General features: G+C 43.8%; 1 protein-coding gene across 1 annotated transcript in view; it reads right to left on the bottom strand.

Moving 5' to 3' along the window:
• Window positions 1–15,372, bottom strand: part of R3HDML (R3H domain containing like) — a 60,738-nt gene extending 45,366 nt beyond the window's left edge. Inside the window, exons 1-3 of the mRNA XM_083147010.1 lie at window positions 14,870–15,372; window positions 13,724–14,045; window positions 5,353–5,471 (exon numbers count right to left, since the gene is read on the bottom strand). Of these exons, the coding sequence (XP_083003136.1) occupies window positions 5,353–5,471; window positions 13,724–13,984 (380 nt within the window). The 5' untranslated portion in view covers window positions 13,985–14,045; window positions 14,870–15,372. The remainder of the gene's footprint in view (window positions 1–5,352; window positions 5,472–13,723; window positions 14,046–14,869) is intronic.
• Window positions 15,373–16,900: the final 1,528 nt, after the last annotated feature.

Below are 16,900 nucleotides of genomic sequence, written 5' to 3'. Positions count from 1 at the left end.
AAAAATGATTAGATATAGACTATGCAAATGAGGTAAGATTCCAACTTAAATCCCAACCCCTGTGCATTATTTGAGGTAGAAATGTGCAGGTTCGGATTTATTAGGTTCTTATCGCCAAATTATTGCAGTTTTGGGTGCACCATCGCTTGCCCCATTGCCCGTGCTTCTGGCTTGCAGGGTGCATGGAACGGCATCCTGTAGCCAGTAGTGAGACCCCTATCATTTCTGGGTGCCGGTGACCCCACGCAAGGAACGCTCGTTACAGTGAAGGTCCAGTCCCTTCGCGTATTACACTGCCCAGACAGATGTGCTTTGATGCACACTTGCTTACCCTCCGTGAAGAGTAAGGGGCACTCCTGTATTCTGCCCACTTCCTACTGAAGTGGGCAGAATGGTTTGACAGTCACTTGACTGCAGGAAGACAGTTCTGTCAGGCCAGGTAAGATTAAGTGGCATTGCCAATGGTAGGAGGCAGGGCCACGCTATTGTAAAAAAACTTAGCAGAGGCACCGATGGCAGGCTGTTGGGATTGCTCAGGCAGAGAGAAGACATGCTGCTGTTTATAGTGTTGGGCTGTGGAGAAAGACTGCTGCAGTGACAGTTCTCTTTCTTCCCGTGTATAGCTCTCTGCAACAGGAGAGGAAGGTAAAAGCCACAGGTCCCTCTATCTGAACCATAATCCTCATTGCGATAATTTAATACATTGCATGGATGTACCAATTACGGCAGGCATGTCCAAAGTCAGGTCCGGGGGCCAATTGCGGCCCAGGCTGTCATTTCAAGTGGCCCGCAGCCTCCAGCTGGAAGCGGGCAGAGCATCAGATGTGGGAAGCACAGCACAGGACACTAAAGGTGGGACCCCGGTTAGGAACCCTCCTCCGCAATCACAGTGACAGCAGTGTTTGGGGAGGGGGGCAGCAAGGGGGAAGCTTGCTCCCGTAACATGCAGAGTGGAGGAGGGTGGCAGCGGGAGCCCAAGCATCTCCTGTCCTTGCAGTGCATGCTTTGCCTCTCCTTCCTCTGGCTCACGCAAGGGGTGGGGAAACATACAGAGAAGGGAGGGGGCAGAGTGGGGGACATACAGTGAAGGAGGGTCAGGCTGGAGGACATACAGTGAATGGAGGCAGTGATGGCCATTCACAGAATGGGGAGCAGGGGCAGGTTGGGGGATATATAGTGAATGGGGGCAGAGTGGGGTACATAGTGAATGGGGGTCATACAGTGAATGGGAGTCATACAGTGAATGAGGGTCAGGCTTGGGGACATACAATGAATGGAGGCACTGATGGACATTAAGAGAAGGGGGGCAGGCTGGGGGACAGAGTGAATAGGTGCAGAGTGGGGAGCATACAGTGAATGGGGGACATACAGTAAAGGAGGAGCAGGCTGGGGGACATAAAGTGAATGGGGGCAGGCTTGGGGAAATACAATGAAGGGGCAGGCTGGGGGAAATAGAGTGAATGGGGGCAGAGTGGGGGACCATTCTGATGTGATTAATGATTCAAAGAATGTCAGGCTGAATGGTCGGCCCCCACACATTTACACTTCACCAAATCTGGTCCTCGTCGCAAAAAGTTTGGACACCCCTGAATTACGGCATGCATGCAGGGACAAAGCTTTATGAGAAAAACTCATTATGTACTGCAGCTCCAATAAACTGCTCTAAAAGCCCTTTAATACATCTAAATTATACTAAAACAATGGGCGGGATTCTCTAACCTGTAACGCAGCGGTCAGCCATCTTTAACGGCGCCGCTGTCTCTTCTCCATATGTTCTGTCCCCCGGCGGTGTAGTGCGCTTCTCTGCACTTCCGCATTCCTGGTCTTTACGTCACGGCCGCAGCTCCCCATTGGACTGCATGGGCTTCCTGCCAATTCGCATGCTCTAACATCCGCGCCGTATGAAACCTGGCTGTACGTTTTCGCCACCTCAAGCTTGCGATAAGCTAGCTGAGGTGTGTGTAAATTAAGGCAGTATGGGTTTTTATAATGCAGGGAGGTGTGATGCACTATTTTGATGTTGGGCGATGTACTTGGGAGGTGTGAGACACTTGTTGTGTCTCCGCACAGGGAGGCTGGGATGCGTGACCAGCGATGTACAGAAGAAGCAAGTGCACATGACCGCTCGGCACACAGCGGGTGCATGCGCAGTAGAAAAAAACACAAAAGCCAGGGATCGCGGATGGGTGAGTTACCGCAGACAGATTGCGGTAGCTGAATTGTTACAGCATATGGTGAAGTGTGCATCAATAATGGCGCGCAAATGAGCCGTTAAACCAGCGAAATTTACACAGATTCTCCGCAAATGTTAGAGAATCTCCCCCAGTGTGAGAGAGTGTGAAAACACACTTTTCACATTATTTCAGTAAATATAATGTTAATTAACAACGCTTTAACCCCTAAATTGTCTTAGAAGCATACATATGTGTTCCTCTATGTCCTTGCTGCGATGTGTATGCTTTGCAGCAACTACAATGCGGCATAACGGTGTGCATGCAATCACACTTTCCCGCTATGCATTTAATTCAATGGGAATAAATAAGCATAGCACAATGCATTTAAATTGCAATCCTGCTAAAAACAGCAAGGCTGTGTAGCAGGGGACATGTATGTGTTTGGTTTTAACATTCATTTATTTCTGCCTACCCTATTGAAGATGTTTAACTTATGTATTGCATAGTGTCCATGGCATTTTGAATGATGCACCAAGCGTGAGCCAATCAGGGCTCGTCTGGTCGTAAGTCTAGCCCCTCCCAGCGTCTTATAATAGACGCTGCAGAGCGGCAGAGCTCAGTTTGTCGGCAGAGAGGGAGCATAGAAGAGATCCTGAAATGGAGCAGTGGCGGAAGAGCTGGCAGCGGCGCCAGAAATGGCAAAAGAGGCAGAAGAGTCCCCATTAGTTTCAGAAGACCCAAAAGTGGTGGCAGCAGCAACAGAAGAGCCAGCAGCAGTACCCGAACACCAGGGGTGGATTGGGACTTGAATCCAGCTCGGGAAGAGTCGTACAGCAGCCCGGGGGGGGGGGGGGGGTGTGGCGGTGGTGGCGGTGTATGTAATGCGGGGGGCGTAGGGGCTCATCTGCTGGCTCCAGTCTAGATGACGAGCGAAGGTGGAACAGGTGCTGGGAGCCTCAGGAACCTCTCCTCTGCAGTGAAGGAGCTGGCAGGGCAGCAGTAGAAGCTCTCCCGGATCCTCTGACAGCACCGCATGTAGCCCACTGCCTACCCCCGTGTGTTCCCAGCAGCAGAAGGCCCATGGGAGGTGCTGCGCTCTGTCAGGCATGTGCAGCAGCCCTCCCGCATCCATTTTGGTTTTGGCCAAAGTGCCCAGCCAGCCCAGGGGGGAGCGCCAGACCCGGTTTTGATGAGTTTTGGGCCGGCCCACCCAAAAATGGCACGGTTTCCCGGTGGCCCAATCCACCCCTGCCGAAGACCCAGAAGAAAGAGCAGAGGACTGGAGAGTGCTTCAGTGCAAGGGAAGTAAAAGAGCTAATGAAGCTCCCCGCTGTAGCCTCTCCCAGCAAAAGTGGGTAAATGGCTCTGGGCCACAAACACCTACCTCTAATCCTCCTAGACCACCAGGGATCAGCCATTAGGTCTGTGGGATTAGTCAGGCCTTCTTGACCCATACTGCCAAAGTGAGGCCCCTTGGTCCGTGTCACAATTCAGGTCCCTTGACCCGTGACCCCACCACTTGGGCAAAGTTGAGCATGGCTACATCTGTAATACTGATTTATATTCCTTATCATGCTCTGAAATAGGAAGCAGGGACTATTGATCATAACTAGAATTTTATGTAAAATATTTGATAAAATACTTAAAAATGCCTAGGCAACTTCTCCATTATATATACATTGTGAGCAAGGTATTGTAGGAGTGATTGTCATGTGCTCTACATACAGATTGCTTATCAAGGCACTTCCTCTTTCATGATTTTATGGCAAGGTCACTGCAAAATAGCTTTATGGGGGAAGTTAGCAGTAATCAGTTCTCTTGGAAACTGTAATCAATAATTGGTTTTAAGTGTTTTTTTTTTTTATCTCCTGAAGCTTATGTGGCTTAATTCAGACCTGATCACAGGATTAATTTTACTCTCAAAGTGAGCAAAGCCAGGTGCGCTGCAAGTGGGACAAATGAAACATGCAGAGAGTTAGATTTGGGTGGGGTGTGTTGAAACTGAAATCTAGATTGCAGTGTAACAATAAAGCAGCCAGTATTTACCTTGCACAGAAAAAAAACCTCACCCAAATCCAGCAGTGGTCCCTGCCGCATGTGCAGTAGCTTCTTTGGTACTACTCTTGCAATGGACAACTCTTCCGATAAGAGCTGTCCTTCACGATGCGGCTCCGGCGCTGGACTTCCACAGAGCACCAGGGCTGACCATGGGGCATGCTGGGAGGTATAAGTTACAGATCCCTGACACATCGCAGCGGTAAGATGCCCATAGGCAAAAGCTGGCAATTCCCTCCAGCGGAGAGGGCTTTAGAGCATATGGAAATGCGGTTAAAAACCCTGATAAATGGGTTTTTACTGCATTTCTGTTTTAGAGCATCCCACCCTCGGTATATTACATTTTCCCCACCTACAGTGCACATGGTTTTGCTTATTTTGAGAACAAATTTACACGGAGCATTTTTCGGATGCGTTGCACAGAAAATCTGTGTAGCCTGTACGTTTTGCACTAGATCGCATCGTATCTGGTAGAAAAACCACGCTGCTGTAGCACATTGCATTTTGTACTAGATACAATGCAATCTAGAACAAAAAGTAAAGACTCCATCGCTCCTTGTATGGGCACCTTCAGATCTGAAATAGGCCCTTTGTTAGTGTGGTTTTAGATGGGCACTCTGCTTGCTATCACTTTTTTCTCTACTTGCGTTCTTAGCACTCATATTACTCCAGCGCTGACCTTCGGGAGGTGAAAGCCAGGTTGGCATTACTGGTAGCGTGGGTGGGCAAAGAAGTGAAGGGGTAGACCGGGAGCATGCCCCAAAAATTGCAACATAGTGGCCCCAACCCAGATTGCTGTCATGGTCGGTCATGGCCATGGTGATGCAATTAATCACTCTCGGGGTTGGGGGGTGGTGTTGGGGGGTGAGAGTGTCTGGGAGAGCCACACGATTTTCAAGAGGCTACCTGCCAGTCTGGGAGAATTAGTCATTCCCTGACAACCCTAGAAACAGCATTTCCTTAACCTAGTCTCTCCTGTGTGACTGGGTGTGAGCTTTACTTCCTAGGAAAAATGGTAGCAATGAACTAAAAATAATAGCAATCATAATAATAATAATAATAATAATAATAAATATAGAATTTTTCAAACTTTGTTTTGTTTGTGACAACAGGAATTAATTACCTTCCAGAATGGATGGAGAGATTTTGACCCACATGGCGCAGAAGCTTGTTAGGTCCATGGTCCCATTTGCACTGTTTGGCCCAGGACTCTGCAGATCTGGCTAATCGTTCATCCCATACCTTCATGAAACAGAGAATTAGAATTGCTATTGATTAAATACAGGCACTGTATATGTATACATTATTACTAAACTTCTCAACCGTAGCACTTGTGCAACCATAATAGTAAACCACCGTCTGTTGAAGTAATAACATTGATTATGCCAGTGGTTCCCAAACTGTGTGCCGTGGCTCCCTGGGGTGCCTTGGGACACTTGCAGGGGTGCCACAGGTTGGTGGTCAAGTACCAATTCAAATTATTTATGGTTATTTATTTATGGGCAAGACCAGTGCTGGTGGCTGCCAATCATAAAATGTGTACAAACAGAAGCAAATCCTGCCCTTTACCTCATAACTGACCCTAAGAATCGGATATAAATCCAATCGGCCGTACTTAATGTTATATTTATTCTGTGTGGTTTTTTTTGGGCCTAGTTGTGCCGTGAATAAAATTCTGATACTCTAGGGTGCCATAATTCAAAAAAGATTGGGAACCCCTGGATTATGCCATTATAGTGGCTCCTGTCATGTGGTGGGAAATATTAAGTTAACAAGTTGACGTGTTAACCGCAGGAAAAATGCTCCTCATAAGGATCTGAGTGACTTTGACAAGGGGCAAATCATGAAGGCTGGAAGACAAAGGGCCTGATTCAGACTCGATTGCAAGGCTGCGAAATCGCAGCATGGACGATTATGGAATGATGGTGCATGGTGCACCACGGTATGGCTAACCATCGCTGGCTGCTTGCAGGGTGATTGACACCCCGCAGGCATTTGGGGGCGGTAACCGTGCCTTTTCTGGGAAAGTCCCAGAAACTCAGGCATTCCCTGGCTGCTGGGAGTGAGGGTCGCCTACGTCATCAGTGGAACCCTTCTCTCCATGGCCATGGCAGGGCCAAGAAAGTCTTGGCTTACTCAGCGCTGCATCCAGAGAGGATAACCATTTGATGGTGCGTTTTATTTTAGGGGATTGCCCCTCATGCGCAAGGTTGCAATTGCTTTTGCAGTCTTGCATATGGGCAGGTGCCGGATGACTGCCCGAAAGTTTAAATGCCCGACAGGGGCTATTCTCCCTTGTCGAGGTCCACGACCCCCACAGCGGGAGAATAGAACCTGTGTCGAGCGAAGCGAGCCACCAAGCCCGCAAGGGGCTTCTTTGTGCTCGCCGCCCTGTCAAATCACTGGCAGTCGGGATTCTGATGTTGGGATACTGACCATTAGTATCCCCATTGTCGGACTGCCATACCACACCCAATATGTGCAGGGGGGGCGGTGTCAGTGGGGCAGTGTTTACCTGATCACTGGGCACTGAAAACATGCAGCCCAGCAATCAGGTCTGAATTGGGCCCAAAGTACCTACATACACACAGTGGTTCAAATAAAGACAACTAGAGAACTAGCAACATGGTTATCGGCACCCAAGTGACTTTATATGGTTTATTAACTGAACTGACACCTTGGATTTTTTCGCAATTTCTCTAAGGGAAAGACCTCTTTAAGGGTTGTAATGGTCTGTCTATCTTCCTTTGTTAATTGGCTTTTACGTGCCATTATAATAGCATTATACTACTTCTTGTAGTACAGGTCACTCTGTTCCAACACTAATTTTATTGCTTGAAAGTTGGTTCAATCAATTATGCAGGCGTCCAAATTCTTATTCTTACAAACGCCTTATCATGTAGTAATTGATTGCATCACTTTTCAAGGCTTCATTTATTTCTATTACTGCAAGAACAGGTTTTTTTTTTTTGCAGGGGGAGTAGCTGCATGATTCGGAACATCATGAACCAAACGGTATCCGATCTCTGGGTTGACAATGTCTAGGTGGATAGTCACTAGTTGGTTGACAGTGACTAGGTCGACACCTAAGAATGAATGACATACCCTATGTTGAAAATGGCAAAAGGTTGACACTGGGTCGACATGTACATGGCTGACACAGTTGACACAATGGGGCAGATGTATTAACCAGCGTTAAGTGCATTTCTGGTTCAAAGTACTGTTTGCATGAAATCTTTTGTCCAGGACTGATGGGGAGTTCAAGGGAAAGCTTAAGATAAATCTTTACCCAACATTATGCAGCTGTTACAATTTTGTGAAAAAAAAATTCTGAGATACATACATTTAAATGGGGTCATCAGCAGCATTTCCCTGCACTGGTTATAAAGCACAATGGGGAAGATGTATGAAAGATTGTTATGGGGGGAGAAGGGGTATCAGCGCACGTTATGTGCACTGATACTGTTTCTCCCCCATGTATGAAGGAGCCAGCGTGCGGTAAATGCCAGCGTGCGCTATGCCACATACCTCCCAACCTGTAGACTTTGCGATGCGGGACACTGGCGCGTGCCTAAAGCGCCCCCGTTTTGCCGCTGTGGGGGCAGGGCCCAGAGGCTCTGTAAGCCTCTAGCCATGTCCCCAGCCCCTCTGGCTGTGGGAATAGACGCTGTGCGCATGCGCACAGTGTCTATTACAGCTGGCCAGCAACTGACAGGGGGGACTCTCAACTGTCCCCTTCCGCTGCGGGACACTTCCAGCCGTGGGAGGGATGCGGGAATGTCCCCAAAAACCGGAATGTTCCCACGGTAATTGGGACGGTTGGGAGGTATGCTGTCCATATCGGCGCTGCTATCTAAATGAAAACAGGCCGAATGTGCGCACTAAGTGCCACTATAATACATCTGCCCCATTTATCTCTATGGCTACATGCTCGTTAACTAAGGTCTCACATGGCTTACTTATATGTAAAACACATTACATGAACAAGCCCTGACACGTATCAGTGTCTTTTCTTCAACGAGTACAGTAGATCTTACTAACTGCTTTGGGGCTCATCTTCATCTGGATGTACGACATTTTATGACACAAGTCTCAGATGTAGCAGTACATGTCCGTACTTCTAGATGTCAACCTAATAATCCACACCTACAGTAGTATATCTGAGTCCTTCAGTGTTCCTTGGATTTTGCTCACAATAACCACTAGATGTCTCCACGTCATCACAAACGAAACAAGACCTCATTGCAACAGATTGTAGTGAAAACCGTAGTTACAAGGATTGGCTTCTTAGGAACACAGATGGCTTCTAACTATGGGGTAGATGTATGAAGCAGTGATAAGGGAGGAGAAGTGATAAAGTGCCTGGTACTTTATCACCAGCCAATCAGCTCCTAACTGTCCCTTTTTAAATCCAGCCTGTAACTTAACAGTCAGGAGCTGATTGGCCAGTGATAAAGTACCAGGCAATTAATCACTTCTTCTCTTATCACTGCTTCATACATCTACCCCTATGTATGTGTTTACAAATATAAGCAAGCTAAAGGTCCCTATGTGACATCACAGTGCTTTTTGTTACTTCCATTTATGGTACAGTTTCAAGTTAATGTGATGCTTTGGTCATATGGGGTTGATGTCTCAAACTGAGAAAAGAGTGGAGCCGAGGACAAGTAAAGGAGTTTCCCTTGCAAACAATCGGCTTTGTGGTAGTTTTATCAGGTACATACTTTCAAATGTTAGGTAAAATCTGATTGGTTGCTATAAGCAACTTCTCCACTGGTCCACTTCTTCACTCTTTTCACTGCTTGATTAATCTAAAGGAACAGTAAGCCCTAATGGTGTGTGTGTGTGTGTCTCTCTCTCTGTCTCACCCCACCATCTCTAGCACTGCTTCCCACCTAAATTTGACATATAGTAAATGTACTTATTCTTATGAAATGAGATGAGATGAAATAGTATGTTCCTCTCCAGGCAGTGATCTGCTCAACTCCCTACCTGAACCCTCTGGTACATTATCTTCTTTTGATCCCACAAATTAAGATGTAGGGCCAAATGTAATAGGGTGTGAGAATCAGAAAGCGAGAGATTTTGGGAGAGTTTGTCCTTTTTTTTTTAAGTGGCAATCATGGCGATCGAATTGATTGCCACTATAAAAAAATGAGAAAACTCTACAAAAATCTCTCACTTTCTGATCTCACCCGAATTATCCAAACTTTTCTATTCCTCCTACTCTACTACCTATAGTCTTGATCCTATACCCTCACAAATAAGTAACGCTCTCGCTCATGTGCTCCTCCACATCTTAACTAAAATATGTAATCTCTCTCCTTCTCTCTACTGGTATTTTTCCTTCACTGTTAAACATGCAGTGATTAATCCAATTCCAAAAAAAACACAATTCTGACCCAAACTATCTATCTACTGTCCCATTTCTCAGCTCCCATGCCTCTCCAAGTAACTTGAGAGACTTATCTACACTCGCCTCACACACTTTCTTAATTCGCACAATTTATTGGACTCACTTCAGTCAGGCTTTTGCTCCGAACACTTCACAGAGACAGCACCAGAAGGTGATTTTCCACAAGCAACCTAGGCACCTGCCTAGGGTATAGCTGGTCCCAAGTGGCCCCATTAAGATATCCTAGCCATCCAAAAGGATTCCAGCGGAGCATTACTTGAATATAACATACATTCCAAATGTCCCTATGATGTTCTGTGATAAGAGCTTGATTCAGATTTGTATTTAATGCTGCTTTTCACGCAGCTGTGTGTATTTCAGTAGACTGTGCACATGCCATGGTACTATGTGGATGCCGTCTGCAATCAGCAGCAAAAATATAGTGCTACAGTATGTATTATTGGAGGAAGGAGGGCCCAAACCAGTATCTTGCCTAGGGCTCCATGAGGTCTAACTCATCTTCTATACAGAACTGACTAAAGTTGTGATCTGGTCACTGCTAAGTCTAAAGGCCAGTATTCTACTTGATCCATTTGAGAAGGAATTTGCCTTTGCGAGTAGTCCAGAATAAGAGCCATTATGCAATACAGAATGACCTATTCTTGTGTATCAATACCCTTTCCCTATAGATTGTAAGCTTGATATCATGGCCCTCCTAACATTTGACTGTCTATAACTACCCAGTTTGTTTTATCCCTATTTTTTATTGTAAAGTGCAACAGAACCTGCTGCGCTGTATAAGAAACTGTTAATAAATAAAGTAAACCCAGCCTGTAACTTGGCAGTTAGGAGCTGATTAGCTGGTTGTTTATTACTCTCCACTATATATGTGAAACCAGCAGCCAGCAGCAGTCCTACTAATATCACAGAGGTTTATTTACTAAGATGTAGTCTTATTGAAGATGGGATGTTGCCTTTACCAACCAATCAGAATCTACTTCTTATTTTTTTTAAACTTCTAGAAGATAAAATATATAATCCAATTGGTTGCCCATAGCAACATACCATCTTCAATAGAACTCCCATATTAGTAAATAAACCCCACAGATTGATTATTTTACTAACCCAACATACATGGCTAACATATAAGGGACGCATTGTTCAATTTAAAAATGCAACTATATGAGAGTACAAGGCATTTCACAGGCTAATGGTGCCCATACATGGAGCAATGTGTTACGTACTTTTTGTATTAGATTGCATTGCATCTACTACAAAAGCATTCGATGTGTTGCAGCAGTGTGTGTTTTGTACTAGATGCGATGCGATACAATATAATACAAAAAGGTACGGGCTGCACAGACTTTTTGTGCTGTGCGATGCGATGCACTGAACATATCGACATGTTCATGATGTTGACATGGACCATACCAGTGCCTATGTTATGTTGACATTGTCAAAATGCTGACATACTGATTTTCTTCTTATTCTGTCCCTAATCCTAAACGCATTACTATAAGATTCTTGGAAATATCTGAATACTGTCAATGTTGACATTGCTCCAAGATGTTTGACAGTAGACAAGTATTGACCTGTAGTATGTCCCATGTAGTTTATGCTATTGTGTGCCCATGTGGGATATACTACATTGGGCAAACAACCCACACATTCAGGGAAAGAATGGCGGCGCACCGATCAGCCATTAATCTCTGAGATATGGACCAACCGTTGGCCCGGCATTTAAAAAGTTGTGGTCATCCCATTTCTGTTCTAAAATATTTCATGATCGATAATGTAGCGGAATCATTACGTGGAGGTGATAGGGCCAAGAAACTATTGATCAAGGAATCCGAATGGATCTCTCATTTGGGGACCATTCATCCGAAGGGCCTCAACGAGAAGATCAATTGGAATAGCCTTACTTAAAGTTATTGCCTCATTCTCTATTGTTTGGTATTTCCTATTGATTGATTGTCTATTTTCTAGTCTGCTGCTAAACATATGTGTACGTCTCACAATCACTGCTGTTGTTTCACTGTGATGTTTTATGTTTCAGTCTTCATCCGGCACTAATCAAAAAGCCCAACAGAATGCATCGTGGTGGCATTAATATATGTCACTTGATTCCTGTCTCATTGGTGTTCCATCCAGAGGTGACCCCCATCAGGTGTTCAACCTGGAGGTGACCTGACCAGGTTCCAGTGTCATGTACCTGGCCGTTTATGATGCAGCAGCTGGAGCTGGATTTGGTGCGGTATGACACCTTTTTCATTCATTTATTAGATGTGTTATACCAGCCCCTGGCACCAGTACTGCACCTAAGCAGATTGGTCCGCCGCCTGTGATCAGTGGAACGCAGCACTTTCTGTGTATTGGAGCGCACGCCGGTGGCTGCTTGGCAACCAGCTGGTGACGCCGCATACAGGAAGTAGCAGGCTGACTGCTTCCGATGGCTGGACGCACGCTGCCGGCGGGTCCGTGAGATGCCAGGGTCTGGTAAGTATAAATTTTATTTTTGCAGTATATTCCTGTGCTGTAGGTTGGTGCTGAGGATGGGGTTTAACTCCCCGAAACGTTCCACCTGCGACCTCAATACAAGTTTATATTCTATATTTATTCTCCTGAGTGCCATTTGTTTCCCCCGTAGTGGTCTATATCTATACCATAGTGCTCTCTCTCTCTCTCTCTCTCTATATATATATATATATATATATATATATATAAATATATATATACATAAGATAGTGCTCTACAGTATATCTAAACCAAAGTGCTCCATATCTATATAGTAGTGCTCTATATCTATACTATAGTGCTCTATATCTACAGTATACCACAGTGCACTATATCTACACCTTAGTGCTCTATATCTATACCGTAGTACCCTATATCTATACCACAGTTCTCTATATCTATATCGTAGTGCTCTATAGCTATACTGTAGTGCTCTATCGCTATACCGTAGTGCTCTATAGCTATACCGTAGTGTTCTATAGCTATACAGTAGTGCTCTATATCTGTACCATAGTGCTCTATATCTATACTGTACTGCTCTGTGTCTACAGTATACCACAGTGCTCTATATCTACACCACAGTGCTCTATATCTATACTGTAGTGCTCTATATCTATATTGTAGTGCTCTACATCTACACCACAATGTTCTATATCTATATGGTAGTGCTCTACATCTATACCGTGGTGCTCTATATCTATACGATAGTGCTCTGCGTCTATACCATAGTGCTCTATGTCTATACAGTAGTGCTCTATATCTATACCACAGTCATGGAGAGAGATAAAGATGGAGATAAAGTACCAGCCAATCAGCTTCTAACAGCCCTGTTACAAGCTGTATTTGAAAAATGACAGGAGTTGATTGGCTGGTACTTTAGCTTTGTCTACTTTATCTCTCTCTGAGGCTTAGTACATAATATACATAATATCCTATAGTATGTCTGTAAAGCGAGTACGAGAACTGAATAATGTGTTTTGGCAACAGTGAACTACAGGCCTTGGGAAGTATTATGAGTGCTTTCATAGCACATACAGTATGCATGAAAATGATAACACCATTATTAACTTGTGTATGAAGTGCTATAGTGAGGGAAGCAGAAGATTTTAGAGGGAGAATGGCAATTAATGGGGAAATAGTGACAGATTTCTGATAACAGGCGATACTTTTAGACACCTGTCAAAGGCTAGACCACATGGGATACTGATGATGCACACAAATATTCTGTATAGGAATGCTGGAGTACACTGTTTAATAAACATCTGGATTGAATGGAAGGGTTCTGTACCTGCACACTTGGTGACATAGGTGATGACGCTGTAGTTTCTTTGCTATAGGAGTTTTGCAATGCACACATACAGTACATTCCATAAAACAATGGTAAGCTCATCTGTGTGTATTTTGTACCAGACTGATATGCAAGTGACTGCAAAGTGTATGCGAGTACAGTGGTGGCGGAATTATGGAAGGAAACCACAATTTGAAAGCACATCACAGACGGTATATATTTTTAAGTAAGTGGAATGAATTTACACTACTGTACAGTACATCTGCAGTATCCCAGCCTGCACCCTGCTGTACTCACCATGTATTCCATATTAGCAGCTGGAGGCAACACTTTGGACCGCACCTGGTTGTGATAGTCCAACAAGGCACTCATGTCTCTAGAAGATATGTAGCGTTTCCTCCTGTTTCTAGAAGTCCCAATGCCAAGCATGAGATCACTTTCAGTACTGTTGGAAGGATGCAGCAATTCAGTAGCGCTGGCCAGCACAACAAAACTAGACAGCTGTATAATCCACAGGAGCAAGCCAGGGAGGTACGGACTGGTGTGTAGCAATGTCATATCTTTACTGTGGAATGTCTCAGAGCTACCGATTGTTCCTTCTTCTTTCAAAAATCCTTGTCTAAAAATATATTATCCATTGAATTAAATGTTGGTTACTTTTAAGGCCATACATTACTATTCTGCAACCATAAGTTATATAACATTTCATTATTCGTTATATACAGTATTTGATTGCTAAACATGCTGTTTACACATTTCAATATAATTAATAGTCCATTTAAACAACAGCATTAAACATTAGATAAAATTGTTCATTTTAAAGATAGATAGAAAAATACATAGATATATCTATCTGTCTGTCTGTCTGTCTGTCTGTCTGTCTGTCTGTCTGTCTATCTATCTATCTATCTATCTATCTACACACATCTTCTACTTCTAGTATTAAGTATATGAAGTATAGACACTCCAAATATTTGTTATACAGTATGTGAACTATAATATAATAATATAATAGTATAAATAACACACAATGGGGGAAATTTACTAAAATGTGTATTCTACTTCACATGTGATGTTGCTATGGGCAACCAATAAGATTCTGTCTACTATCTTCTAGATAGTACTAGATAAATAAGAAGTAGCTTCTGATTGGTTGCCAATAGCAAGATCACATGTGAAGTTGAATACACATCTTAGTAAATTCCCCCCAATGAATCAATACAATGTCAGTATACAAAATATAATTGCAGGAACTATAAATACTAGATTACCACTAGAATAAAATTTGCTGAGCAAGAAAATAATTATATTCAGAATATTTCCAAGATGCAGCAGCAGGTTACTATAAATACATAAGCAGTACACTACATACCTGGTCTTAGCTGAATATATTTTCATAACTTCCTAAGTAGATAGTGGAGTGATCTGCAGTACATACTGTACCTGAGCCAGTGAGTAAGGAACAGCTGAGAAATGCTTGCAGTAGACTGAAGGAGTGACCTTTGCAAGCAACCTGCTCATCCACAAGAAGCAGAGAACTTTAACTAGGACAAATCCTACATGTCTTTGATGGCATCTGAAACTGAATCTGCATCTTAACTCTTCCCCCGGGGAATGTCTTGAAGTTGGAAAGACGATGTGATAGGTGATTTAGTGCCTGTTCAATGTTAACACACACACACACACAGCAATATTCTGTTACATTAGTAATCAGTGTGTAGTAGAGGACTGAGATTCATTTGAAATGCAGTAATATTCCACCAGAATAAAGTGAAATCCTTTGTTGTACTCTCTTCAGGTTTTTTTTTGTATGACTGTCGTACTTCCCCTTAAATGACCCTAATATCTTTTTAAGCCTATTTTGATACAGCATGTCCAAATATCCTCCAAATGGAGACAAAAGGATTTGTAAATATCTACGTACAAGAAAGCCTTGGCAGGCTGAATCGTCCCCGTTTGCATTTTTACAGATTATTTAGCAGAACGTACATTGATACATATTTGGGGGTTTTTCAAGGCGATACAGATATTTCCTACGTTTTATGACGTGTTCTAATATTTACAGACTTACAGTATTAATCAAAACTACAGAAAGCTACACATTCCATGTATCTATACACTGATTATATGTTAAAGTCTGAATAAAAAGCCTACTTCACAGAGTATTACCAAGTCAAATAAGGTCCCTCAAACTACACGTGATCATACAGTTCTGCTAAACCTACACAAATTATGAAGCCTGCTAACGGAAACTGGAACTAAATTGTTGGTAAGTTTTACTTATGTCTTTTTATTTGTTCCCCATGCCATGGGGAATAACAAAGGCCACTTTTACAAGGTTGGGCAATGATTACCCCTGCTGACTACCATTCAACTGGATTAAATTGTTGACTTTGTCTTATTATATTTTGTGCGTGAGATAGACACACTGATGAGTTGTGTGCTATAGTAGTAGTGGTTATAATACTTATTTCAGACTTGATTGCAGGACAAATGTGTTCTCAAAATGGACAAACCCAAGCTGCACTACAGGTGGGGCAAATGTAACATGTGCAGAGAGAGTTAGATTTTGGTGGGGTGTGTTCAAACCAAAATCTAAATTTCTAAGTAAAATTAAAGCAGCCAGTATTTACCCTGCACAGAAACAAAATAACTCACACAAATCTAACTGTCTCTCTCTCTCTCTCTCTCTCTCTCTCTCTCTCTCACATAATACATTTGCCTCACCTGCAGTGCATATGGTTTTGCCTAGTTTGAGAAAAAAAAATTGTCATGTGATAAGGTCTGAATTAGGCCTGTAGTTCCTAATATCACTAAACCATACCTCCCAACATGACCCGCTCCAGGAGGGATACAATGCTCTGTTTCTGGACTTTCCTCCTAATGTATGATTAGGTGATGGCAATCATAAATGAAGAGGAAAGTTCAGAAACAGAGCATTGTGTCCCTCCTGGAGAGGGTGATGTTGGGATGTATGCTAAAAATTACAGCAGCATACCTCTCAACTGTCCCGATTTTCACAGGACCATCCCATTTTTGTTGGGATGGTCCCACGTCCCAACCCGGGTCTGGCAGTGTCCTATGGTGGTGGGGGGCAGTCGGGAGTCCCCACTGCTACCCGTTGCTCTGCATTGCACAGCAGCTAGGAATAGATGCTCACAGTGTCTATTCACTGTAGAGAGGGGATTTGGACATGGCCAGCAGCTCTGACAGCACTGACCATGCCCCCAAAAGTGGGTAAAATGGGGGTGTGGCCTCACAGGAGTATTAGACACCACACCTCTTTTCTGGGTCACATTACCCTTTATCGCCAATCTCTACTTATATTAAATCTGCATTACTTTAAATTCCTACAGTTACTACGGCCGGGACCCAAGGACCTCTGTCGAACACAGAAAATTCCAGTTCCATGACATAGACAAACTTGGGTGAAGATCTCTGTGATCATGAAGGCATCATTCAGTTGAAAGGTTT

The sequence above is a fragment of the Crinia signifera genome, chromosome 6 (genome assembly GCF_055691185.1).
Source record: "Crinia signifera chromosome 6, ASM5569118v1, whole genome shotgun sequence".
Lineage (NCBI taxonomy): Eukaryota > Metazoa > Chordata > Amphibia > Anura > Myobatrachidae > Crinia > Crinia signifera.
This window is presented reverse-complemented; position numbering and strand designations above follow the sequence as displayed.